We start from the raw sequence: 26,872 nt of genomic DNA, 5'->3' as shown, positions 1-26,872 counted from the left end.
ACTGGAGGGTTTGCAGCGAGACACTTAACCTCTTCTCCACTCCATAGAAAAACCGAAAAACCCTCCCGATCCGACGACCGTAGGCCCTCCTTGCCGTTGACGAGGCGAGGCGGGTGACGGGCCGGATGCGACGGGCCGGGGATCCGCTGCGGGATGAGCTAGTGGCCGGGAGGAAGGGACTTGGAGGCGATAGGGGAGGCGTGGCGGGGCACCGTTTGGAGCTCACCTGGCCATCGCCCTTTTAAATCCCGGCAGTGAATCTGGAGAGGTAACACGAGGCATCGAAGGGGAGCAGTTCGATTGGCCACCCGCCTGCCTTCTAGGCACACCTCTCCCCCAGAAGGACACTGTGATTGGCAGGGAGAAAAAGTAAACAGAGGTGAATCACTTTCCCCCGTGGCCAATTGGAGGGAGTCGGGGGTGTGACGTGATGGGATTCTGCGAAATTGTTACCGAGCGAGAGAATGCCGGAACAGTAAGGCCGGGCAGGAGAGGGGAGGAGTGAATCAGTCAGTGGCCAGGGTTGGGGGGTGGGGGGGGGAAGCGTCTTCTAGACCTGGATCTTATTCTGGTGTTTCAACACCGCGTCCCTTTGGTTTGGGTGAATGCGTTGAGAATTTTAACGAAGACACGGCGGCCGGGAAACATTTGCGGAGCTCCTTCCTGCAATTCCCCCTCCCTCACCCCCCCCCCCCCCCCGGAACACCTTCGGTGCTTTTTTTTTTTTTTTCTATAGGATAACTTGCAACCGCCACGTGTGGCCTCTTTCCAAGACCAGCTTATTAGAGAGTCCGCTCTGATCGTCGGTGGGCTCGCTTTGCAAGCCGGAGGTCCCGGGAGTCCCAGATCAGGGAGCTAGGAGAAAGAGAGAGAGAGAGAGAGAGACTCTACGGTGCAGCCTTAGGTGGTCGATGCTGCATTTTGAAGTCACCGATTGTTACGTAAAGAATGAGGGAGTGAAGTCGGCCGGTTCGGGCTTGGAAGCGCAACTCCCCTCCGTGTGCCGCTCCCGCAGCCGGAGGACGAGCGGTCTCCCGATCTGACAAAGTCCGGGAGGCGCGGCAGCGAAGTGCGGGTGCCTGGCCTCGGGCTCTCCGGCGCGGCGGTCGCTCTCCCTCACCATGTCGGCCGCTGCCTATATGGATTTCGTGGCCGCTCAGTGCCTGGTGTCCATTTCCAACCGGGCCGCGGTGCAGGACCTAGGGGCTCAGGAGGCGGAGCGGCTGCGAATGCCCGAGCGAGAAGCGGCCAAGGAACCGCACGCCGAGCCCGGGGATGCGTGGAAGGATTACTGCACGCTGGTGGCGATTGCGAAGAGTCTGTTGGACCTGAACAAATACAGACCCATCCAGACCCCTTCGATCTGCAGCGACTGCATAGAGAGTCCCGATGAGGATATGGGATCGGACAGCGACGTGACCACCGAATCTGGGTCGAGCCCTTCCCACAGCCCCGAGGAGAGGCAGGATTCTGGCGGCGTGCCCGGCTCGCTCTCCCTCCTTCACGGCGGAGTGCCCGCCAAGGGGAAACTAGCCTCCGAAAAGAGACACAAGTGTCCCTACAGTGGCTGTGGCAAAGTCTATGGAAAATCTTCCCATCTAAAAGCCCATTACAGAGTGCATACAGGTTAGCGGGCATCTCTCAATTACCGAAAGTGTGCTGGCGGGGGTTGGCCGTGCCACCCGCTTCGCAGTCCTGGACCCTCCGGTGGCCCAAATGTGGCGGGGAGGAGGGGGGAAGTGTGGGGGAGGGGGGAGGGGGCGCGCGAGGGGGGTGGAGACCGATCGGAAAAAAAAAATGCGGTGGTCCTATCTCGAACTCTTTAAGGAACGTTACCCTGTTACTATTTTAACTCTTCTCCTCCCGCCTCCATTTGTAGAGGATTCGCTCCTGTTGCGGGCTGCGAACTCGCTCTCCTTTTTATTGCATCCCGCCTCTAAAGCTACTCTGTATACATCATTAAAAATCATCCGGGCAGGTGGTGTAGAGAGTGCCGGGGGTGACGGAGCAATCCGGTTATGGCTCTGAAGGTGAGGTTTCGGGGAGCTGCTTCTCCCCTCCCCCCCGCCCCCGCCCCCCCCAACCTCCCCTCCCAGCCATCTCCTCCCTTCCCCACCCCCCCACCCCAAACTGGGGATACCTTACCTGGGAAGACCATCAGCTCAACAGAGAAGTCAAATCGAGTCAGCAAATGAAAAATTGGGGGTCGGGGGGGAGGAAGGAGAAAAACACCCTTGTGGGACTGCAGTGGGGTAGCAAAGACCAAAAGGAAGCCGTTCATTTTCTACAGAGCCTTTTAGGGTTGGCTAAGTACCCATTTAGCTTTATGCTTGCTACTTTCAGGGCTTGCCAAAATGGCTTTAAATTTGGCCAAGAGTCTCCTGAGAGGTTTAAAATAACACCGCTGAGGACCGCAGAGGATTTCGACCAAATAATGGATAATGAGCTGGATTCATAGTTGGTTATGAAATTCACTTTCAGAGCTGCAATTGATTGGCCCCTCTGAGTTTGGGCTTTTACCCCTAACCTTCCCCCACACCGAGGGCCTCACTCAGGGAGGGGGACTTTCCCGGGCCAGGTCTGGATGATCGGTGCTGCGAACTCTTCATGCCAATGATGTGAACCTTGAGTTCCGAGATGATTAAAATGCAGACTACAGAATAGCCAACAGAGCAAAGATCCGGCCAAGTGACAGGGTAAATTCCTCCCCTGGCAATGTAAAAAGACAATGAATGAGCCAGATCTGGTTCTACGAAATAAGACGTGCCAAGGAGAGGTGATAAGTGGTTAATACTCTTATACAATAATCCACCATCTTTAGAGTGCCGTCCTCCCGATGCAGCAACCCAGGCCCTCCCTTGAATGAAACTACCTTCTCTGTTCTTTTTTTATGGCACTCTAGACTGTTTGGTTCGTGTGAAGATGTACCGAGTAGAATTTTTAATGCAATAAGCTGAGTCTTCCAAGGGGATGCACTCATCCTTTCCGATTTAAAATCCCTTTAAGGAAAGGAAAGTGAGGTCATAGTGTCCCCTATTTACATTTCAGTAGAAGACTGCTTCTGCAGGAGAACTAGTGTCCCAAGTTAAACTCTTCCTTTCACCGGCAAATAGAAGAATGTGTTTCATTTGCCTTTATCATACATATATACATGTATATCTATCTACATAGATATACATATGGTATATGTAGATAGATATATATATACACACAGACACACACACACATATATATATATATATTCTGTGACATTTCAAAGTTTGTGCCTACAGGAGCATGGAAGACTTGGGGATTAGTATTGTCATTATCACTGATTTAAACAAATCTAGATCACTGGACTTGAGTGGGTATTGTTACCATCTGACAGTTGTTTGGGTGGTCTTGAATCTCAGACCTGTTCCTGATGGCCAGGGGTCCCCATCAGCTCCCCCAGACAGTTTTAGCCAAGAGAGGTTTGGGGCTGGAATGGATCTGTGACTGGAACTCTCCTTTCAGGTTTCAGGAACGTGGACCCTGGCTGGATTTGAAGCTCACCAGCAGAGCAGGCCGGGGGAGGGGTGTGACCTGTGACTGCACTACCCCAAGCCTATCAATCTGGTGGCTTTCCAAATGCATACAGTTCCTTCAAATATGGTTGCCCCTTTCTGGGTCTAGCTCTTTAATCGCCCATTAGGCACTAGCCTCAACCAGCTCAATAGGATGTTTTACCCATTAGAAGATGGGGCGAGATGAAGTGAAACATTAACTCCGTCGTGAAAAATATTTCCACTAACAATCATCAGTAGTTTAAAGTGCTAAAGTCTACCCTTGATTGCACGTGTCATGTATTTATGTGTGAATGGGTGGGACCCAAATGGGTTTTTTTAAAAAACACTGATCCATGTAAATGGGATGTGGGAGCAAGAGACAGGTTAAAAAAAAAAAACAAACCCATAAAATAAGAGTCCTTGTGTGTGGACCAAATTCCTGTAATGAAGTGTCAAAAGAAGGTTGTTTTGAATCCTCCAGTTTGGTCATCTCTTCTGTGTTTAGCGATGTAGATGGATTCTGTATGCTCCCTGGGGAAGATACTTTGTTTTTTTAAATGATATTTCTTAAGTGCTTTACTGGGTGTTCTAAATGCTGGGGTAAATGCAAGCTAATGAGGTTGGACACAGGTCCTGTCCCATATGGGGCTCCCAGTCTAAGTAGGAAGGGGAACAGGTATTTGATCACCATTTCACAGATGAGGAAACCGAGGCATTGAGAAGCTAAATGACTTGTCTCAGGTCACACGGCAGGCCATTGGCACAGCTGGGATTAGAACCCAGGTCCTCTGACTGCCAAGCCCATGCAGTTTCCATAGTAAGATTCATAATGCACCAGCATTGAACACCGAAGAGGGCCCATTTAAAAATTAGCCTTGTTTCAGCCCAGGAAAATGTACATTGTAGTTAGTGGAAAAGGAAATAACACTCAGTTCAGTCTCCTTTTGGGGAAAGGAAATGGCTAAGTCCCAATTCCAAACTAAGAGTAATCAAAACAGTCACGCTTGTTGGCCAAACTATGGTGTATTACCGTGGGAAACCTAGATTTGTTGGCTGGTGTCAGTCGACTTTCCTCTATTCTTTATGGAACCACATACCAGATCAACAGTCAGTAGGTCAGTCAGTCAGTCAGTCAGATGTTCCTCAGTTTCAAGTGCCAGTTACATTCACGGCACAAGTCTAGCCTCTCTGTAACTATTGAATGACAATGCTAGTAAGGAATTCTGCTGTCCATTGGTAAATTGAACTGAAGAGCCAGAAAACAAACAGCAATGAATCTTAACCCTTTGTTGTGTTCTGAGAAAACGGGTGTCAGAACTAAATGGTGGTGGTGGAAGGGATCGGGTGGGAGCAGGAAGAAATATAAGATAATGAGGGGCGAGGAGGAGAGTGTGCCTAAACTCATGAGTAACCCGGGCGGGGGTGGGGGTGGGGGGCTCCAGGGGGCAAGGCCAAGTAACCCAGTGTGGTGAAGGGGATGGGAGATGGAGGGAGGTATCTAGGATTTAGAGAGTGGGCCCTCCACCCTGATTCTCTCACACTATCCCACCCTTTTCTCTGAGCGATGCTCCGCAGCAGCAGGATAAGAGACCCCCCCACTGCCACAGCCTCCTCCCACCCCTCTCCTCCTGTCGGGACTCCACCCGCCTCTAGAATGGGAGATTTTGAAGAGCGGTTGCCCCAAGGAGTTTGGGGGGATTTTTTTGTGGGGAGTTTTGGCCCTCATGGCCTCTCCCTTGCCCTCACGAAGCCACAGCTTTCCAAAGGTCTGTTGGCCGGGAGGTAGAGGGCCTTTAGGGTGCAAGGCCCAGGGTGATTGTCCCAACTGGGCCTACTCTCGGGACGGCCTGGCAGTAACTCAGGAATCCAAGCTTCCTTTTTTGTATTTCTGGTGGCTGTCGCCCCAGACACTACTCATGCCCTGGAACAAGGTTTCGGAAGGCCGCTTCAACCATACGCAGAAATTACCACTGACCTAATCTTGGCTCTAACTGTAGTTGAGACTCCATTTTCAGCCTGGAGCAAGTCATTTCATTTTTCTGCTTCACCTCCAGAATGGGAATATAATTCTGATCTCTCACTCTCTCGCTCTCTTTCTTCCCCCCAACTTTTCCTCAGGATATTACTAGTAGAAGTAAGCATTAAGCTTTATTACTCTCCCAAGCACTTGGTACAGTGCTCTGCATGCAGTAAGCATTCAATAAATATGATTGGTCGATTAAGTATCCCCTTGGTGCGAAGCACTGCAGTAGATGCTTAGGAAGTACAGGATAATAAAATGACACGTGTCCTTGCCCACAAGGAGTTTACATTCTAAGGGGGGAAACAAACATAAACAGCTTAAATGTTTACAGCTAGAGAGGCAGACAGATAAAGCAGGCATAAATACATGAATGCTAAGGAGGGGGTAGCTAAATTCATAAATGTTAAAAGGATTCTGTGGAATACATTAAGGTGTTCTGTTGAATTCAAGGTTTTCTTGTCCCCTCTAGCAGAAGGGAGAAAAGGGTACCAGCTCTTAGCTACAGGCCAAGGTCCTAATAGTCAGTTGATGGAATTTATTAAGTGCTTACTGTGTGCAAAACACTGTACTAAGTGCCCGGGAGAGTACAATATAACAATAAACAGACAAATTCCCTGCCCGCAGTGAGCTTGCAAGTCTAGAGGGGGAGACAGACATTAATATAAATAAATTAATTACAGATATAGGTATAGATACAGATAGAGACTAAAGCAGAGTCTCATTAGGCATCAGTCAATCAATTAATGGTATTTACTGAGCACTTACTGTGGGCATTGTTCTGTACTAAGTACTTGGGAAAGTCCAACATAACTGAGTGGGTAGACACGATCCCTGCCCACAAGGAGGAGTTTACAGTCTACAGTCTAGGCATATATGCTGAGGAAGGCCCAGGCCCTAGGCCTATGGTTTGAAGGGGGCTATTAAGTGCCATATCAATGCCTACTGGGGTGCCCCACCCTATCTTGAAGCAGTAGGACAGGTGGGGGTGGGGTGGGGGGGGCGGTCACCATGCCCTAATCTGAACCTGGCCCCAGATCCAGTCAGGGAGTTTTTTGGACCTGGCCCTACCTGGCCCAGGCAGAGGATCAGCCTAAGATCTATGCTCTAGGCTTTGTTCCTCCATCTGTCGTAGCAGCGACAACGGCAGTTGGACAGTAACCGCCCCTCTGCCCCCGATAATGCACTCTCTGCCCTCTGCTCACCCTCTGGACCCTGCTTCCACCATCCTGATGCTAAGCTTCCTATAGGTCTTTAGAGCTATAGAGCTGTAAGAATAATAAGAATAACAAGAGATATACTGAACTCTTTAGTAACAACACCTATTCAGAGGCAATTATTATACTCTTTATTGTTGCAGAAATCTCTCTGAGATCTTAGGGGAGAAAGAGAAGGTTACAACAGTAGAATAAAATAAAATAAAATGCCATATTCTACATGCCTGATGCAGTTTGAATAACCTAAGACCTCCCTGCTTAGGTGGATTTTTAAAATTCATTCAGTCGTATTTATTGAGCGCTTACTGTGTGCAGAACATTGTACTAAGCACTTGGAAAGTACAATTCGGCAACAGATGGAGACAATCCCTAACCCACAACGGGCTCACAGTCTAGAAGTGGGAGACAGACAACAAAACAAAACAAGTAGACAGGCGTCAATACCATCAAAACCTATATTATAGATTATATTTAATCTGTATTACTGCTTACTCTCATGGGAAACAAAGTCTAGTTAGAGCCCAAAGTTATCATTTTTATCACAATACCCCAATACTATTAGATCTGAAGGAGGAACAAGGATGGAAGCAGGGGAAAATGTGTTATTGGATTCTGAAATGGGGGTCAGATTTATATTCCAGTTTAAAAGTTGCAGTTGTATTCCAAGAACTCATCCTACCACAACATCTTGTGCAAAACTCCATGATTTATCATAGGGATAAGTATTATATGACATGTGAGAGAAGAGAACAATGGTCCTTCACTGAGTTCATTGAGGGAAAATGTTTGGGTGTCACTTTTCTATTATTCCATCCTCAAGTCCTGAAAAATGACCTCAACCATCTTCGTATGAACTTACTTTCCAACCCATCAATTGATGCCTCAGTGCTTAATTTCTGTAGTATTGAAACGATTTCAGTCCATGGTGGTGCCTCCCACTCCTCTTCACCACCACCTATTCCTCATGCTTCACCAAAACTTCCTGTCTCTAAGCAAGTGTACCCACCTCCAGCTGGGAATTGGAGGGTCCAAACACGATCCTGGTAGTAGCAGGTGGGCAAGAGCAAGGAGCATGGTTCTCAGAGAGAACGTGACTCACGTGCAAAAAGGGAAAGAAATCTGATGGTCCAGAGCAGCTTTCCCACTTCCTTTCCTTTTACCCAGATCTGGTTTAATGCTTGACGGTGCTCAGAGCCTGTGAAATTGGATTTAGCCATTCCCCGGTAGCAAGTAGTGGAGGAGTTTGGTGCTCTGTGTACCAAGACCATCGGCTCAACAGGCTTGGGAGAACAAGATGGACGTCGCCTTGCCTCCAGGGAGGACCACGCCTAAAGTATCCTAGACAACAGGAAATTCATCCTGGTTTGAGTCCTTGGGACCGTAAACTCATTACGGGCAGAGAACGTGCCTGCCAATTCTGTTGTATCTAGAGTACTCTCCCAAATGCTTAGCACAGTGCTCTGCACATAGTAAGCACTCAGTAAATACTATTGATTGATTTAAGGGACTTCCCACAGAAGGCAGTTCCAGGGCTTCACAGAGATAACTCATTTGCGAGTCAGAGGAAGGTAATGGAATCACAGTAGTGTATCTACCAGAAGGCTAAGGGGAGAGTCATAGGTCTGGGCGCCTTGACTTCAATCAGTGGTCTTTATTGAGCGCTTACTGTGTGCAGAGCACTGTACTAAGCACTTGGGAGTGTTCAGTAAAAGAGAGTTGGTAGACACATCTCCTGCCCGCAAGGAGCTTACAGTCTAGAGGCTTCCCACTCCCTGAAGAAATCCTACATTTCATGCAGAGCATTTCAGTCCTGAACGAGAGGTCAGTCTAGAGGAGGAAAAATACTAGAACCTGAACAAGGTTCATAATTGGCTTCATCATGCCATGACAGTATTACTAGAAAGCTTAGATTTTGGATAATCCCTGCCTAAATCATAGATCTGATGAGTGGTAACTGGGGAGATTCTGGACATCTCAGTGTCTGACAACTGAGATACCAAATATAAAAACTTACATATCCACATGAATAGTCCTGTTTTAAAAAAAAGGTCAGGGCTCTTGCCTCAAAGGGCAGATTTGCATATTAGTTTGCATACATTTACATGTTGGACTCACATGGCCCTAACTTCAAGTATAAAGCAAAAATGAATGAATTAGCCCAACTGACTGCAGTTGCATTCCTCCCCAACCTTTCCAGGATGGAGTGGCAAACCGGGAAAATTAGCAGCAGTCCTTGCCCTTGCTGAGCCCGCGAGTTTCCCTGACTCCACCCCGACAGGTTCCCCTGCCCTCCCTTGAGCCCTGCCTGGAAACCCTCTTCTGTTCCTTTATGGTCACTCTACTGCCCTTAGGAGGTTGGCTAGGAATGCCATTCCACTCTCCTCAGGGGAGGCCAAGGGGCTGGGAGGCTAGTGGCAATTCCTTTATGGTTAGGGTGTGACCCTCCCCTCCCACTGCCTCTACCCCTGATTCATTTTGGCCCTCTGTTTCTCCTGTGAGCCGACACCGAACACCATGGGGCAAGGACCATCCTTCCCACCCTCCCTCGCTTCCTTCCCTCCCAGCTGCCCTAGGCCGATCTGAAATTGACCACGCCTCCCTCCTCAATTGGAATGCCCTCCCTCCTCAAATCCAACAGATAATTACTCTCCTGCCTTTCAAAGCTTTATTGAAGACACAACTCCTCTAAAAGGGCTTCGCAGTCTAAGCCCCACTTTTCCTCATCTCCCACTCCTTTCTTCATCGCCCTGACTTGCTCTTTTTGCTCTTCCCCCCTCCCAGCCCCACGGCACTTATGTACATTTCTGTTATTTTATTTATTTGTATTGATGTCTGTCTCCCCTCCTCTAGACTGTAAGCTCGGTGTGGGCAGGGAATGCCACTGTTTATTGTCATATCGTACTTTCCCAATCGTTTAGTACAGTGCTCTGCACTCAGTAAGTGCTCAATAAATACGAATGAAAGAAAGAAAGAAAGAAAGAAAGAAAGAAAGAAAGAAAGAAAGAAAGAAAGAAAGAAAGAAAGAAAGAAAGAAAGAAAGGCCTGGAAGTAGCAGCCTAGACCAGGGAGGCCCAAACAGGTTGGTCCCAAGGTCAACCTGGAGGTTCAGGTTCATTCTAGTTGGCAATCCCAGGGGATCCAGTTCAGCCTAGGACCCCAGGCTCAACCGAGTTGGGAGATGCAGCATGGTCTAGTGGAAAGGGCACGGGACTGGGAGTCAGGAGACCTGGGTTCTAATGTCGGCTCTGCCACTTTGTCTGCTGTGTGACCTTGGGCAAGTCACTTCACTTCTATGTGCCCCAAGTTCCTCATCTGTAAAATGAGGATTAAATGCCTTCTCTTCCTACCTCTTAGATTGGGAGCCTTCTGTGGAACAGGGGCTGGATCTGATCTGATTCATTCATTCATTCCATCAGTTGTATTTATTGAGCACTTACTGTGTGCAGAGCACTGCACTAAACACTTGGGAGAGCACGATACAACAATACACAGGCACGCTCCCTACCCACAACGAGCTTACAATCTAGGTGATCGTGAATCCACCCCAGTGCTTAACACATAGTACTTGCTTAATCAGTATCATAAATAATGATGATGAAGATGGTGATGATGAAGAGGAGGAGGAGGATGATACCAGCCCCAAACCCTGCACTTCTCAGCCAGAGATGGTCTGATCCAGAAGTGGACTGGAGCCAATCTCCCAGAATCCCTCCCGCGGGCTCCCACACCCCGGGTGGGGTCAGAACAGGATGGATCCAGAGATGGGAGAAATGATGCACTGTTCCCCTTGGTGGCTTTCACCTTGGAGTTAGACTACACCCCCACAACCCCGTTTTCACCCTCCGCTCCTCCTCCCTCAAGGCTGTTGGTCACTCGTGAGCCTAAACTAGTCCTAGGCAAGCCTGGTCTTTCCCTTGTCTAGAAAGGTTTGCCACAAAAGAAACCCTAGGCTCTGGATCTCCAGTTTAAACAGAGAGCAGCTTGGTCAAGCGGGAAGAGCCTGGACCTAGGAGTCAGAGGACCTGGGTTCCTAGCCTGGCTCTGCCAATTGGTTGCAGTGTGACCTTGGGCAAGTCACTTAACTACTCTGTGCCTCAGTTTCCTCATCTGTAAAATGGGGATTCAATACCTGTTCTCCTTCCTACTTTGACTGTGAACCCCACGTCAGACTGGGACTGTGTCCCACCTGACTACCTTGTAGCTACCTGAGTGTCTAGCCTTGAGTGTCTAGCCTGAGTGTCTGGCTACCTGAGTGTCTGGTGAGTAATCCCTTAACAAATACCATGATCATTTTTAGTAGTAGGAGTAATATTAATACTTGAGTAATTTAGTAATTTTCAAAACCTTTTATTCTGTTCCACTTTTGAAAAAACTCATCTCGAGAAAGGGCACCTGTACATAAATTTCAACGAAATGCGGCTTGAACCTGAAGTTGTAACTCCTGGACTGTAATGATTATAAGTGCTTCTGAATTCAGCACTTAACGCTGTAGCCAGATTAATGGTTCTGTGCGTAAGGAGGGGGCAGGTCCACGAAACCACTTTCCCGCTCACCATTTCAGCTGCTTTTGAAAACTTGCTCAGAGAGAGAAATAAAATATATGTTAACCGAAAATAGAGTCCTACTCGACCCAGGGCTGAATTCATTATTTATAAATGCACACAGAAATTCAAAAAGAGGTTCAGGGTACAGTAGTGCTGAGAAAAATCTAGAAAGTAATCCCCTTGGGCAAAAATTGGAGCCTGCTAACATCTCCTTCAAAAACAAACCCCCCAGTGTGGTAGTGTACAGGAGTGCCTCAAAACCCTACATGAACACAACTGTAAATTGCAGTATCGGGACCTATTACTGTTGTTTTACCAGTGTGGGGAGGAGAGGTGAGGAAGCAGATTTTCCAATACATCACCGGCAGCAGATCCCTTTGGATATACTGTCTAACAAAAATGATCTTACTGTCACCCGTGGTTCCCAAGATAGAGAATACAAGATCTGTGTTTCCATTCCCAGGAATCTTTTCTTGATTTCACCTCGGCTCCTGTTCCCAACACACTGCCCATGAGTGCAAACAGCGCGGTAGCCTCCTGTGTAGGTTTGGTTCGGATTCCCAAACCTACCTCTCCAGCCTCGATCGCTCTGCAGTCTCCCATTTCCTCCTGGCTTCAGGACATCTCTACTTGGATGTCCCACTGACATCTCAAATTCAACATGTCCAGAACAGAACCCCTTATCATCCCACCCTAACCCCGTCCTCCCCTTGACTTTTCTGTCACCGTAGACAGCACTGCTGTCCTCTCGGGCTCACAGGCCCTTAACCTAGGCATTATCCTCAACTCATCTCTCTCACTCGACCCACATATTCAGTCTGTCACCAAATCCTGTCAGTTGAACCTTCACAACATCGTTAAAATCTGCCCTCTCCTCTCCATCCAAACTGCTACCACATTAATCCAAGCACTTATTCTATCCCGTCTCGATGACTGCATCAGCCTCCTTGCTGACTTCCTGCTTCCTGTCTCTCCCCACTCCAGTCCATACTTCACTCTGCTGCCCGGATCATTTTTCTACAGAAATATTCAGTCCATCGATTAGACTGTGAGCCCGTCGATTAGACTGTGAGCCTGTCACTGGGCAGGTATTGTCTCTGTTGCCGAATTGTACATTCCAAGCGCTTAGTACAGTGCTCTGCACATAGTAAGCGCTCAATAAATACTATTGAATGAATGAATGTTTCCCCACTCCTCCAGAACCTCCAATGATTGCTCATCCCCCTCCACATCAAACAGAAATTCCTTCCCGTCAGCTTTAAAGCTACCGATCGGTTTGCCCCCTCCTTCTTTACCTCCCTGATTTCCTACTCCAACCCAGCCCTCACACTTCACCCCTCTAATACCAACCTACTCAATCGATCTCACCTATCTCACCACCAGCCTCTCGCCCCCATCCTGCCTCTGGCCTGGAAACCCCTCCCTCTTCATATCCGACAGACGATCATCATCCCCATTTCAAAGCCTTATCGAAGGCACACCTCTTCCAAGAGGCCTTCCCCGACCAGGTCCTCATTTCTTCTCCCACTTCCTTCTCCGTCACCCTCGTACTTGGATTTGCACCCTTTATTCGCCCCTCCCTCAGCCCCGCAGCACATGTACATATCTGTCATTTATTTGTATTATCTGTCTCCCCCTCTCTATATAATATATATGAATATACATAAGATGTGTCTACCAACTCTGTTGCATTGTACTCTCCCAAGCGCTTAGTACAGTTCTCTGCACACAGTAAGTGTTCGACAAATACGATTGATTGCTTAGTTGTAGTGGACCACGCTCTGCCTTACACAGAGTCCTCTCCGGGCTGAAAATGTGGGGCCCGGCCAAGCTGGATCCACCCAGCCTGATACCTGGCCGGGCCCCACAAAGCCTCACTTCATTCTTCAGTGGGTGGGCCATGCACAGTGTAAGTGCATAACAAATGGCACAGATCATTATTTCACACGCGGCACAGAGTTGGTAGACATTTCCCTTCATACACTGGGGCAGTGGCTTTGGGTTGAACAGTAACATCCTGAGAGCACTCTGGGACAAACTGTATCTAAAAGCTATGTATGCACATGTGTCCCATTTGAATATTATGTTAAGATCACAAAGATTGAGGTTATATCTATCACCTGTCTCTACACAGGTGATATCAAGCGGCTTCATTTATTCATTCAATAGTATTTATTGAGCGCTTACTATGTGCAGAGCACTGTACTAAGTGCTTGGAATGTACAATTCGGCAACAGTTAAGAGACAATCCCTGCCCAATGACGGGCTCACAGGCTTTACAGCTGTTGTCCGTAGACAAGTGCAGTCTAGGATCCACCATCCCACCCCGGGGGCCGACTCAGAGCTGTTATTTGAAGGATGTAGGGAGAACTGGCCAACTAGGAAATATTTGGTGACTGAGCTGCCAGTTGGGCCATTTTAATTGGAGGCAAGTAGAAAAAGTAGCAAACTATATAGTAGAGCCAAAGAGAGGAAGCAAGGGGTTCTCACAACCGAAAACGAGAGAGTAGAATAATATCCAGGTAATGTGAGAGAGCATGGGCCTGGTTGTCAGAAAAACCTGGGTTCCAGTTCCGGCTGCACCACCGGGCTGCTGTGTGACCTTGGGTAAGTCACTTCACTTCTCTGTGCCTCAGTTACCTCATCTGTAAAATAGGGATTAAGACTGTCAGCTCCATGTGGGACAGGGACTGTGCCCAACCTAATTAACTTGTATCTACCCTGGTGTTTAGTACAGTGCCTGGTACAAAGTATGTGCTTAACAAATACTATAGAAAAAAATAGAGAGCAAACTATTTGATTATTGCCAAGGCATGCACAGCATTGAAGGCATCAGTTCTCCAGGAGAACAAATGTCTATTCCTATTAGCGGGCTAATCTATTCCCTGATGATTTTCAAAATGAACATGAATGGAAAAGATATGCATCAAGGAGAGAGTTATATGCAGTATTCCTGAATGTACCACAAAATTCCTCATCTGCCGTTTACTGGATTGGTTTTGCACACGAAGTTTCTGAAAATTTCACTTCCATCTTTGTGTACTCGATGACCTTATTCCTGGAAGCCTGCCAGATGTTAATGGATAACTGCATTTCTAAATTCTCAGATCCCCAAGCTGGCCTGATTTCTTACTGCACTTCCAAACCTGGAGCAGCCATCAAAAAGAGACAAGAACTTTTGGTCCTTTTCCCTAAATTCTCCCTCTTTACCCCCGCCTTCTCTCTTTCCTCAGCTTCCCAATCTGTGCTCTTCTGTGTTTGGCAACATTGGCACGACTGCTTGGCAACTCTGGGCTTGAAGGAGGATTTATTTTTACTGTAGTTGAGGCTACTTTCCTTTTACAAATGCAAATACCAAAGTAGGAGGAAGCGGGGAAGGAGGAGGAGGAGAAGGAGGGCAAGGAGGAGGAGGAGGAAACCCCAGATGCACTAAACATAGGAAAAATCAGCCTTGTCTTATACTTTGGAATTTTATTCAGTATGGCAAAAAAAGAGAAGCCCTGTTCAAATCTGCCAGCTTGAATACGCTGACTATTCCCGGCATTTCCAAATAGAAGGTAATCTTACCCAGTGGAAATATTTTCCCAAACATCTCGTCTGCTCAACGTGATGGACTTTAGGGGCGTCTTGGAGTGAAGTGAGGAATTTCTCACTTGCATTGAATTTCTCAACTGCCTTCAAGCAAAGAGAAAATGTCCAGGCTCTCTCAAGAAAAGGTCGTAGTCTTTCTTAGTGGAAGCAGCATGGCCTAGTGGAAAGAACACGGGCCTGGGAGTCAGAGAACCTGGGTTCTAATCCCAGCTCAGCCACATGTCTGCTGTGTGACCTTGGGCAAGTCACTTCACTTCTCTGTGCCTCAATTCCCTCATCTGTAAAATGGGGATTAAGACTTTGAGCCCCATGTGGGACAGGGACCGTGTCCAACCTGATCAACTTTCATCTACCCGAGCTCTTAGAACAGTGCTTGGCACATAGTAAGTGCTTAACAAGTATCATTATTATTATTATTTTTCAATTCCACCAGAAATGGTTATTCCTTGTATAGATTGAGGCTTTCTTCACATATAGGGAAGGAGTATCCACGTAAAAAAAAGTTATACAAGCTCTCAAACTAAACACTGTTCACAAGAGTCCCTTCCCACAACACCATGAAATGGAAATACTAGGTCTTTAAATCTTCTTTCCATGACCAAGGGCAGATTTTTGGTGTGTATTTAGATTTGAGGAGGGGAAAAAAGGGGGGAAAGGAATGGAAATGAATTTGGGAGGACAGCCTCTGAAGTAGTATATTCCTGCCCGAGGGGCAAAATATTCTGGCCCACATAGAAGGCCCAGAAATGATTTTAATCAAACACTTTTCTCCTCTCCGTTTTGGAGCGGGGAACCCATCCATTACACCAAGTGAGGAAATGTCAGAACTTCAGAATCAGTATTTTATCGAGAAAAATCAGCCAATCACAAAATAGAATCATCTCCAAAGAGACTTATTTTCTTAAAAGAAAAAATTAAGCATCCTTTGAAGTCAGAATGCATAGGGAGGGACCTATCCAGAAGACTATCCCTTTGAATGAAAGTCACATACCCTCTGCCTTCCATCTGTTCCTTCTGAAGTTACAGAGGGGAAATGAAAGCTAAAGATCCAGAAGCCATTTTGGGAACAGATTACTGTGTATGCTGAACACTGCTGACCACTAATGATGCTGTCATCTAATACAGGTCCAAATGGAGTTTACAGAATCTCACAGGAGTTTAAAGGATTCCTTCTCGTGCTAGAAGTCAAGTACTAATGCAGAGGTAGCACATATGTCCACCTTCTGCAGAAGGCAGTGCTTAGGGTCCGGCCAGACTTTGGTTTTGGGGTTTTTTTTTTGTGGTATTTGTTCAGCACTTACTATGTGCCAGGCACTGTTCTAAGCGCTGGGGTAGAAACAAGTTAATCAGGTTGGACACAGTCCACGTCCCATATGGGGCTCACAGTCTTAATCTCCATTTTACAGTTGACTTGTTGCTGTTAAGTACTAGGGAAGGCAGGTTAGAGAATTACTTCATGAAATGATGTTTTGTCACCAAATGGATTCCCTAACGAAAATGGCCAAGTCTGGGTCATAGGTTAACGAACCTCTGTTCCCCTGTTGGGAGTTTGATGTCATGGGAAGATGTCTTTGTTCCCTCCTTCCCTCCCACTTTAATTTCTACTTCCTTAGGACTCCAACTTCGCTCCCACCATTCACGATACTATGCCAAGTTTCTCTTTAATGTGTATATTTGTTTGATGTTACTGACACAGCAGAGAATGTACCTGTCCCCTTTTCCTTGAAAAAATGGATGTTAGGTATTAGGCATACCCTAAAATGATCAAGATAGGGACTTGGATCCAGGTTTCTATTGGTCTTCCTCGAAGTTCTTCAGATAGGAGTAAAGTGTTCAAATCCACTTCTGCCACTATCCTCCCCTAGTTCTCCTCTCTCTCTAGCTGCTCCTTCTCAGTCATTCTCTTTCACCGGCTTCTCCTCTGCCTTCCATTCCATGACCATGAGGGCCCCTGGAGAGTCAGGTCTGGGTCCCCTTCAATTCTATCTCGATCTCATCTATCCCACCGTCGAGCCCTTTCACATGCCCTCCTTCCTGCTTGGAGCTTCCTTTCCCTTCAAATACGACAGAGCACCACTCTCCCCATCTTCAGAGCCCTACTAAAATCATATCTCCTCCAAGAAGCCTCACCTGACTAACCTCTCATCTGGCCATCCTATTCTCCTTTCCTTGTGCATCATCTATGCATTTGGGTCTATCCCATAAGCCTTTGATATTCACCCCGCCCCCACCCCTGCGGCACTCATGTATATATTCTTATACTCTGCCGCTTCCCCTATCGATAATTTATTTCAGTGTCTCTTTCCCTAAACTAAACTGTAAGCTCCTTGAGGGCAGGGATCGTGTCTACCAACTCTATTGTAGCCTCCCAAGCACTTAGTACAGTGCTCTGCACACAATAACTGCTCACTCAATAAATATCACTGATTAATTGTCCCGTGCTTAGAATCTGCTTACCAATTTAGAAGCAAATCATTTCCACTACTATGGAGTATACATTTCTCTCCAAAATTTGGCCCAGCACAGATTTCAGGAAGCTCTCACTCTCTCCCTGATCCTTCCCCGAAACCTGTGACTCTCTCTTCTCTCTATCACACTCTTCAGAAGAAGGGAATTTGTAGAGAGAAGGGTTGGTGCAGCTTTTGAACAAGGCTGGCCGGAAAAGATTAGAATTCTTCTGGAAAGATGAAGACTGTGAGGGGACAGATTTGAAATGAGCACAGTCAGGAAGGGTGAGGACAGGGGGAACAAGGAATACCCTTAGGAGGCTATAGCTTGAACTGGTAGGTGTAAGACCAACAAAAGGAAACATTTTTTTCCCACAGTAAGCATATGCAATTCTTTCCTCCAAGAATTTGTGCAGGCAAAAATAAGTTCACTGCATCAATAGGTTCGAGAAGAGTTGGCTAAATTCAAGCAGAATAGGCCCAAAGAGGATCAATAGAGGGAAAGGTAGGGATGATGGAAGGCTCAAGCAAGATTTAGATAGGTTCATGGAAAATACTTTCAAGAGGGAAAAGGTATGTAATAATAGTGGTATTTATTAAGCATTTACTCTGTGCTACGTGCTGGGATAGATACCAGATAATCAGGTCGGACACAGTCTCTGTTTCAAACGGGGTTCCCAGTCCCAGAGGTAGGAAAGCAGGTGTCGTTCCCGTGTTTAAAGAGATGAGGAAAAGAGGTCCAGAGAGGTCACGTTGACTTGCCTAAGGTCACACAGCCAGTGGAAGAACCGGGACCAAAACCAGGGTCTCCTGGACGCCTAGTCCCACGTTCTTCCAGGAGGTCTTGCTGTCTCCCAGTCATGAGGATGGGTGTCAGAAGAGCACCAAAGAGTTCCTCCGAGTCGCCTTGGTTACTGCTCTTGAAGGCAGAATACTGGTGTATATATAGAGACCATTGGTCTGACCCAGGCATTTCTTTTATCCTTATGATCTAGAAGAATGGGTACATGGGAAGGAATAAGAAAGAGGAAACTTAAGAAAAGGCAACCATCAGGGGAGCAATAATGAAATTCGAACTTGAAAATGTCCTGATAATAAATAGCACTCAATGGACCTCATTTCCGACACTTGATCGCGGGGCCTCTGGGAAAACCCCAGCGGTGCCATTGGTGAAAAGCAATCTTCCTCATCGGAGAGGTCTAGGAGAACATTCCCTCCTTGCATTAAGATTAACATTGTTCGCATCTGGGGCTGCAGTCTTCCGGAGATAATTGTCTCGAGTTGTTCGCTGGAAAAACACAGAGCAATCCCCTGCATCGGGAGGCGATTAGCAATGCTGCACTGAGGTTGAAGTGAACCCGAACTGGCAGTGCGGTGGGCAGAACCAGGATTGAGGCCTGGGCGGCGGCGTTTCCCGACCACACTCCGTGGGGAACTGGGTAATTAACAGTTAAATCAAGCGGGAGACGCAAAAGGCCTAGCCCACCTCCCAGACTCCCATTTGTCCACACAACTTGGTTCGCTCACAGAATGACTCACCCGTCACCTAGACTCACCTAGAGAGTGAAGGATTGGGGACTTGGGGGATGTGGCCCAGAAAAATCAAGTAGTCTTGTCTTTTTTCAAGTTAACTGTAGGGTTAGCGTGGTCTTGAAAATGTTGTTTTGATTCCCTTCTCTTAGGTGAACGCCCCTTTCCTTGTACCTGGCCTGACTGCCTTAAAAAGTTTTCCCGCTCAGATGAGCTGACCCGCCACTACCGAACCCACACTGGGGAAAAGCAGTTCCGCTGCCCACTCTGTGAAAAGCGCTTCATGAGGAGCGACCACCTGACAAAGCACGCCCGGCGCCACACCGAGTTCCACCCAAGTATGATCAAGCGGTCTAAAAAGACCAACCCTACCCTCTTTTGAGGGATGGACCAGGCCCGGGTGGAAAGGACGCTGTCAAAACAATACCACAAAGACAAACTGCAACAGCCACCCCCAAAAGATGCACATTGATCTCACAGCAACTCCACCGCTGTACAGTCAAATTCTCCTGCGTTTTTTAAAAGCACATGTAGCTGAAGTTGAAAATCAATATTTGGTCCCCTTGGAAGGCTGCAGATAAGTTCTGGCTCGAGGGAGGCAGATGGATTTTCTCAAGTACAGTATACTCTTGCTTATTTGGGCTAAACTCTGGATCGGTTGAACCGGAAATCCAAGAAACTTAAATAAATTGTGCTCCATACAGCCTAGTCGAAGTTGGTAGTTTCACTGATGTCTCATTACTTTCCGGCGGCAATATATTGCTATAGTCCAGGGAATAATTTTAAAAAACTGGACTGTGTGATTAGCTATAGTAGAATAGGGTATGAAAACCATCATGGTTTAGGGGGGAAAAAAATCGAATAAAGCCTGTTGTTTGGGGCTTTGTTGGGTTTTTTTTTTCTTTTTTGGTAGAAGCCTGCCTTTCAGGCTTTTTTCGATCCCCTGCTTCAGCTGAAAACAATAGATCTTGATCACCTTCAAACTGATATTTCATCCACCTCAAGCTCGGTGGTTTCTGTTCTATAGTGTAAGTGTAGTCTTGGAGATGCTCACTGATGTCTTTCTCTTCGTCGGAAGGAGCTGTTTTCTCAGGTTCCTGGATGTAGACTGTGATTTCACTTGTCAGCACCTCCTTGTAGCAGTAGTCACCGCCATCCAAGGGTAGCCATTCCAGCACATTTTGCTTGCTGTCCTCAAGCCATTGACACCCTTCAGTGAAACTTTTGACCACTTCCTCCCCACCAGGTTGAGCAATTCTGGTCTCCTCCCCAGGGTCAGGCAAGATCTTCTGCCATGATCGCCTAATAGGCGATGAATCGATCAGTGTTATTTGCTGAGTGCCTACTGTACGCCGAGCCCCGTACTCCGCGCTCGAGAGAGTATACTGGAGGCTAAAAGGACATGTTTCTTGCCCTCAAGGAACTTATGCTCCACTGCGCTCCAAGAGACAAAAGTTCTGGAAGAAAATCTTGAAGGAGGTTTGATTGGCAATGTGGCGTTGCAACAGGGCCCCATGATATTGCAGTTTTCGGCAGTCAATCACACCTTGATCTCTCGGATGAATCAAGGCTGTGATGTTGGGCGGCAGGTACTTCACGAAAATGTTCCCATCCGCAGATGTGAGCTCTTCTGCATCAGACTGGGATGGGGCATTGCCAAGAAGCAGCACAGCCCGTTCTGGCAGCCCACATTCCCCCAAACGGGTCTCGGTTTGCGGCACCTGTTTAAGGTGGAGCCGATCCTTAATTGTATGATCCGTCCGTGCTCCTTTCTGGTTGAAGTAGCTGACAGGTAGATTGGAGGCTGGAGAATCCGTGAATGAGCGAAGCTTCTCTGCTTTGCCCACACCTGCCAGCTTCATCTTGCGGGACCCTGTTGCATTGCTACAACCAAGGAGTGTCGTACGTTCCTCTGACGCTTTGGAACCGAGGGCTCGGCATTTGTTTTCAAGTGCCGACGTTCTTCTCGGAGGGCATTTCCAATCGAGCCCAGTTTCATCTGCATGGTGTTTTTTTTATCCAGTTGAAAGTTGTTTTCCGCAATGAAATCTTGAAACTCTTTGATGAAGTCCTCTAAAGCTTCCGTGTCAGCCCTCGGCTTCTCTCCATCGCTGCTCAACTCTCTGAGGCCACGGCGCTGTTACCGCCTGGTGAGCCAACCAGAAGATACATCCAACTCTCCTTCCATTCCTAGGGTGTGGAAAAATAAACCAAAAACATCTGACCGTTTTACAAGTGCCGGTCCTGCGATAAGGCTTCCCATTTGCTCGTGGTGGGCGAAACCCTTCAGAGAGAGCCGGGTTAAGCTCCATATGCAGTGAGTGATCTTTCATGGACTTCCGCTTTTTTAACACACCTCAGCCGTCGGCAGTTTTGCACGAAGTTGGCGATTTCAGTCTTCGGCTTTGTAATGTCGCGCACCGTCGGCTTTCCGATGGTGAATAGCTCCATTCTCGTCAAGTTCACCGAGGACCCTTTCTCAAGCTTGGCTGTGACTTCCGGCTTTGGCTCCATGAGGATGACGACGTGTTTGTGTTTTTGCTCTTCACTTCTCTTGATGTTTAAGAAGGGGTTGGTCAAGTGACTACTGTACCGACTGCCTCTCTACTGTACCGACCGGCCAGATTGAACCCCCGGCAACCCGGAGCAAGGATTCCTGCTGCCCGAGCGGCGGACGCGCTCTGCCCTGAACAGTATTAAACTCTCCCGGTGAGACTTGCATGTGGAAACTAACGGGACATCCCCGGATTGCTGGGACAGGATACCGTCCCCCGCCCCCTACCCCACCCCCCCCGACTTCCTTCCCTCCCCCGCACCCCGATCTGCTCACTGCCCAGTGAGTATGCGTAGTAACGCAAGGGACGAGCTGTCAGTCAGGAGGAAGGATTCCTGCCGCCCAAGATACAGTACTCTGACTGCACTTCCCGAGCCCTGCTCGCCAGCAGAGGATGGGTTCCTTTCGACCCTTTGCCAGCTTGCATCCTCCAACCCTTCGGCGTTTGTGCGTAGAATTGACTCCAGATTCGTAGTGATTGTAAGCGTCTTTTGTACAGTATTGGAAAATTCAAAAGTGCTTTCAGATAACCCCAAAATAACAACCCCCCTCCGCCCCCCGCCAATTTTTTTTTCTGAAAAATTGGCCCAGATAATTCTCAACTCCCTGGATTTTCTGCGGCCGGATAATCGAGAGTATACTGTAATCAACAATGGTGTACATATGTCTGACTGGGTGGGTTGACCTGGGCATCATACGAGTGATTCCAGGCTATTTGTGCTTGCTGTCAAAGAGTGTGTGTTGTTTTTTTTTTAAATGCAATGCTGCCTGTGCTACATTTCTTTAGCCTAAACCACCCTCCGACTAACTGAACTTTTGAAAGAAAAAACGCCATAGCACAGCTGTCTTTACGCAAGCAAGACCACATCTACTCCAGCATGATCTGTCGTCTAAAGACTTGAAAACAAGTTCATGGGTTACGTATAGTTGATTGGTATGCAGAAGTTGAATTTTTAACTAGAAACAACCTGTTAAGTACAGAACCTTTAAAGCTTCCTTTGTATGAAGTATACTTTTGATCATAAGCTGCACTTTTAAAAATTTCTAGTAAAACTGTCATATAAGTAAAGCACATGCTTTAAAGTTAAACAAAAATTTAGGGGGGGGACGGGGACAGCCTATTATAATTTGCTTCTATTTTACTTGCTAGGCTAAACAGACGTTACCCTACGAGAGCATGGCAGGGACAAGGCAAGAGAGCAGGACTATACAATGCAAATGTTGTTGGAGGAGAAAATGTTTCCAAGCTAAAAGTGTTAACTATTAACTTTTTCAAATGTTCCAGTCTTTTCTGTTCCCATCACTGACTGTACCAGAGCACCACGGATAGACTTGGTTTTGATTTGAGTCCTTCTAACTGTTATTTTCTAAACGGTCTTCCCATCTTCATACAAAACTCCCCCTGACAGGAGAGAGAATTTTTAAAAAATAGAACTTAGAGGCAGAAAGAAAACCAGTGAAAACTTCTTCAATTATTTCAGAGGCTCCTTTGACATAATCTTAGCTGTGTGATCTTGAAACAAAGCCCTTTTTAATGGAGGAAGTGAAGGGATTTGGAACTACTCAACAATCCACCAAATAGACCAGAGGATCGTTTCCAGCATAGACCTCACCACTCTGTATGCTGTATTCGCGTGTCTACCGTTAACTAAGACCACTACATCACTCCATCAATTATATAACAGGAGAAGACGTCTATTTTGATCCTTAAGATAAATGGTGAGCCTTTTTTTAAAAACAAAAAGAATTGTATTTTCAGCCTTGTAAATGCCAGAAGAGACCTGAATTGAGGCACATTAGCACGATGGTGGGGAAATATGTTTACATTTTTCTTTGCAGAAATAAAATTTCTGAGCATCTTTGTCAGCACATCTTTAAAGCAGGTAATTTCATTACACCCGAGTTTATATCCGGGGTGCGAACGAGTTGAAGTCAGGTTTCATTCCTGCAGTTAACTGATCATTTCGCCTCTTCCAATAAAAAAACAAAGATGTGAGATGCTCAGAGGAAAAAATGTCACAGTAGTATTTATTTGGCTTCCAATTTAAAAATAAAATGCCTGCAATAGTATTTTTACTTGTGAAATTTTATTATTAATCCTTTGAAGAGAACTGCTTTTACGCAGTCAATGGACTAAAAATGAATGAGTTTTCTCACGTGAAAACATGTCAGGAAAATCAAGAACACTTTCTACCTCTGTTTCAGCTGTTTGAAACACTTATTTTAAAACCAAACTTTAATTTCTGGTGTCCAAAGTAAGTTTTAAGGACATTTGTTCTTCCATGTAAAATAGGTATGCAGCCTATTTTCTGCTGAACTAATGGAACAATTCTGCTTTCTGATATTCTTAATGTTACCTATTAAAGTGGGTGCGAATTTTGCCAGTAGGGAACGACTCACTACCTTTTTAAGCTCAAATTCCCCCAAGGCAAAAAAACCAACAACAAAAAAAAACCCCAAAACCAAACGAAAATAACCTAAAAGCGAAACAAAGTCAAAGACAGACCAATCTTCATAGATTGAAAAGGAGCACTGCTCTCGTCCAGCATTGTTATCTGGGCAAATGGAGCACTTGTAAAAAAAAATGCACAATTACTTCCCCAAAATGTTGCTAATTGCTTTCACAAGTGGTTCTAAAACACGCAGACTTGATATGATCTTATACGTTTTAATGATGTATAAACTCAAGGCTACTTTTTATTCTTTGTGATAAATTCTGCTTTAAAAGTTCACAAATAGGAACCAGCATTCTAATTAGATTTATTATTATCTTGAGGTAGTCCAAATAGGATTATTAGAGTTCATTGAACACTAAAACTATGAAACGGTTACTTTTTATATTAAAAAGACCATGGATTTAACTTGTAAAAATCCAACCACAGGATAGTAATATTTTTTACTTTTTTAACCAAACTGAATTTTGGAAGACTCTTGCAAGTGTTAAAAAGGAAGAAAATAGTTTTGTCTAATGCTATAGGTAGATGTCATATTCTGGAAAATCAATAGTGTTAAGATAATTGCTCTTCTGGGTTAGGAAAAGGAAAGCTCTTCACCATTGTGGAAGGATGCTATGACTTTAAGGTATAGCTATTCATCATGCTTCTTTTGAGAACTATATTTGGTAGTGTATAATTACAGAAACAGATTAGTTGTCCGTTTGCAGATATTTAGCACATATTTATCCTGGATAGATTGTTTAAGATGAATGATCTGTAACACTGTAAAATTCCAATCTTCACAACTGTTTTAATCAGTTTTATTTTTGTACAGTATTAGTAACCTAAGTTATTTTGCGGTTCTGTTTTTGTAAATCAAATGAAATTGTAAAAAAAAAAAGTATCCAGACAGTAGGTATTTGTACATATGTAAATAAAGCTGTCCAAATAGGCATAATAAAATGTACAGATGGATTGAGAAATCTGAGGTATTGTGTGATGGTGAAGACCAAAAACTCAGTTACTGCAGTGGAAAAAGCCCGATTGACCCTGATCTCCCAAGAATTTGATGGCCAACGCCGAGATGATTTTATTGTTATGCTTTTCAAATTTTGTATTGCACATTCCCAGGCCCATTTCTGTTTGAAGAGATGGGTGGAGGCAATCAGAATAACTGTATATGTGGAGGGAGAAACTGAGTCTTAGAGAAACAACAAAGAATGCTTTCGAGTATAAAAAATGGTTTTATTAGAGAAATGAGGATGTGGGCAAGCAAGAATTTTAATAAAACTTGAAAATAAGACCCACCAGAGTTGACTGTCCTTCTTCAAGCTAGGGATGTCCATGACTGTGAGCGTCAACATCAATAAGACTCTCATGCAAAAGGCTAGTGAGATTTCTGAACAGCCTTTTTGAAGCCATATACAAGTCTGTTTTTTTCCACCACTTGCAGTCCCAAGGGTTTGAGGACAGGGGCTCTTTTGGATCAGGAATGATACACTGGAAATATCTGCGGAACCTCAAACCCTATGAGCAGAGGACCACGACACTTTACCTGAGCAACAGCTGATAACGTGTAATCCCAGTGTGGAAAGTGAATTATCTGTGAGTCTGTTCAATCGTACCTACACACTGCATCAGCATCAACGGAGAAACACATTTAATAGTATTTATCTAGTTGTATCGCCTAACGGTTTAAACGGGTGCGTGCCCATACTCACGAAACAGATCTTAAAGTAACTTGGTTGTATCTGCTACTTCACCCTATGGCCTTGTTCCTTAAGACTTGGGTTTGTGGGTCCCCGTACGAGGTCCAAGGGGGAATCTTTCTCCAGGGTAGAGCTTCAAGAGAGTGAAATAGGGAAATGGCTCATTTCCCCAATATAACATTTCAATCCACAAAGGTTGACTGCAGTCCTGGCCACCTATTGATTCCTCCAAACTCACTGAACCAGGTTCCCTCCACTTTCAGGGAAAAGCTCTCCTCTCACTGTTGGTTTGCCATGACGACACTCCACGTTCCTTTGTCAAAAGCCTAAAATTAATCAATCAATCAATGGTGTTCATTGAGCACTTACTGTATGCACAGCCCTGTACTAAGCACACAATAATAATAATAACCATAGTATCTGCTATGTACCAGGCACTGTAATAAGCACCGGGGTAGATAGAAGATAGTTGGGTCGGACACAGTCCCTGTCCCACATGGGGCTCACAGTTTTAGTCCCGTTTTACAGATGAGGAAACGGAGGCCCAGAGAAGTGAAATGACTTGCCCAAGGTCACAAAGCAGACAAGTGGCAGAACCAGGATTAGAACCCAGGTACTCTGACTCCCAGGCCTGGTTCTTTCCACCATTCATTCATTCATTCAATAGTATTTATTGAGCGCTTACTATGTGCAGAGCACTGTACTAAGCGCTTGGAATGTACAAATTGGCAACAGATAGAGACAGTCCCTGCCCTTTGACGGGCTTACAGTCTAATCGGGGGAGACAGGCAGACAAGAACAATGGCAATAAATGGAGTCAAGGGGAAGAACATCTCATAAAAACAATGGCAAATAAATAGAATCAGGGTGATGTACCTCTCATTAAACAAAATAAACAAAATAAATAGGATGATGAAGATATATACAGTTGAGTGGACGAGTACAATGCTGAGGGGGTGGGACGGGAGAGGGGGAGGAGGAGAGGGAAAGGGGGGAGAAGAGGGTTTAGCTGCAGAGAGGTGAAGGGGGGGTAGAGGGAGCAGAGGGAAAAAGGGGTGAGCTCAGTCTGGGAAGGCCTCTTGGAGGAGGTGAGCTTTAAGTAGGGATTTGAAGAGGGGAAGCAAATTAGATTGACGGAGGTGAGGAGGGAGGGCATTCCAGGGCCGCGGGAGGACGTAACCCAGGGGTCAACGGCGGGATAGGTAAGACCGGGGGATGGTGAGGAGGTGGGCGGCAGAGGAGTGGAGCATGCGGGGTGGGCAGTAGAAAGAGAGAAGGGAGGAGAGGTAGGAAGGGGC

General features: G+C 46.2%; 1 protein-coding gene across 5 annotated transcripts; it reads left to right on the top strand.

Annotated features, from left to right (window-relative positions):
* KLF9 (Kruppel like factor 9) lies at positions 1-25,168 on the top strand. 5 transcript variants are annotated; one of them, XM_029056042.2, is made up of 4 exons: positions 1-379; positions 737-1,626; positions 1,880-2,030; positions 19,029-19,116. In XM_029056042.2, exons 2-3 carry the CDS (start codon positions 1,122-1,124, stop codon positions 2,026-2,028), a joined length of 654 nt encoding a protein of 217 aa, XP_028911875.1. In that variant the 5' UTR covers positions 1-379; positions 737-1,121; the 3' UTR covers positions 2,029-2,030; positions 19,029-19,116. The 5 variants fall into 5 exon arrangements, with proteins under 5 accessions (XP_028911875.1, XP_028911874.1, XP_007653726.1 ...); XM_029056041.2 differs by lacking the exon at positions 19,029-19,116 and adding an exon at positions 3,496-4,007 and having other exon boundaries at positions 2-379; XM_007655536.3 differs by lacking the exon at positions 1,880-2,030 and having other exon boundaries at positions 3-379; positions 19,029-25,168.
* The last annotated feature ends 1,704 nt before the right edge of the window (positions 25,169-26,872 follow it).

Source organism: Ornithorhynchus anatinus, chromosome X5 (assembly GCF_004115215.2).
Source record: "Ornithorhynchus anatinus isolate Pmale09 chromosome X5, mOrnAna1.pri.v4, whole genome shotgun sequence".
Taxonomy (NCBI): Eukaryota; Metazoa; Chordata; class Mammalia; order Monotremata; family Ornithorhynchidae; genus Ornithorhynchus; species Ornithorhynchus anatinus.
This window is presented reverse-complemented; position numbering and strand designations above follow the sequence as displayed.

Excerpts from the sequence above, each read along its gene's own strand:
- KLF9 (XM_007655536.3), top strand. The coding sequence starts at position 1,122 with ATGTCGGCCGCTGCCTATATGGATTTCGTGGCCGCTCAGTGCCTGGTG. Across the intron at positions 1,627-19,028 it reads CCATTACAGAGTGCATACAG|GTGAACGCCCCTTTCCTTGT; the intron begins GTTAGCGGGCAT and ends CCCTTCTCTTAG.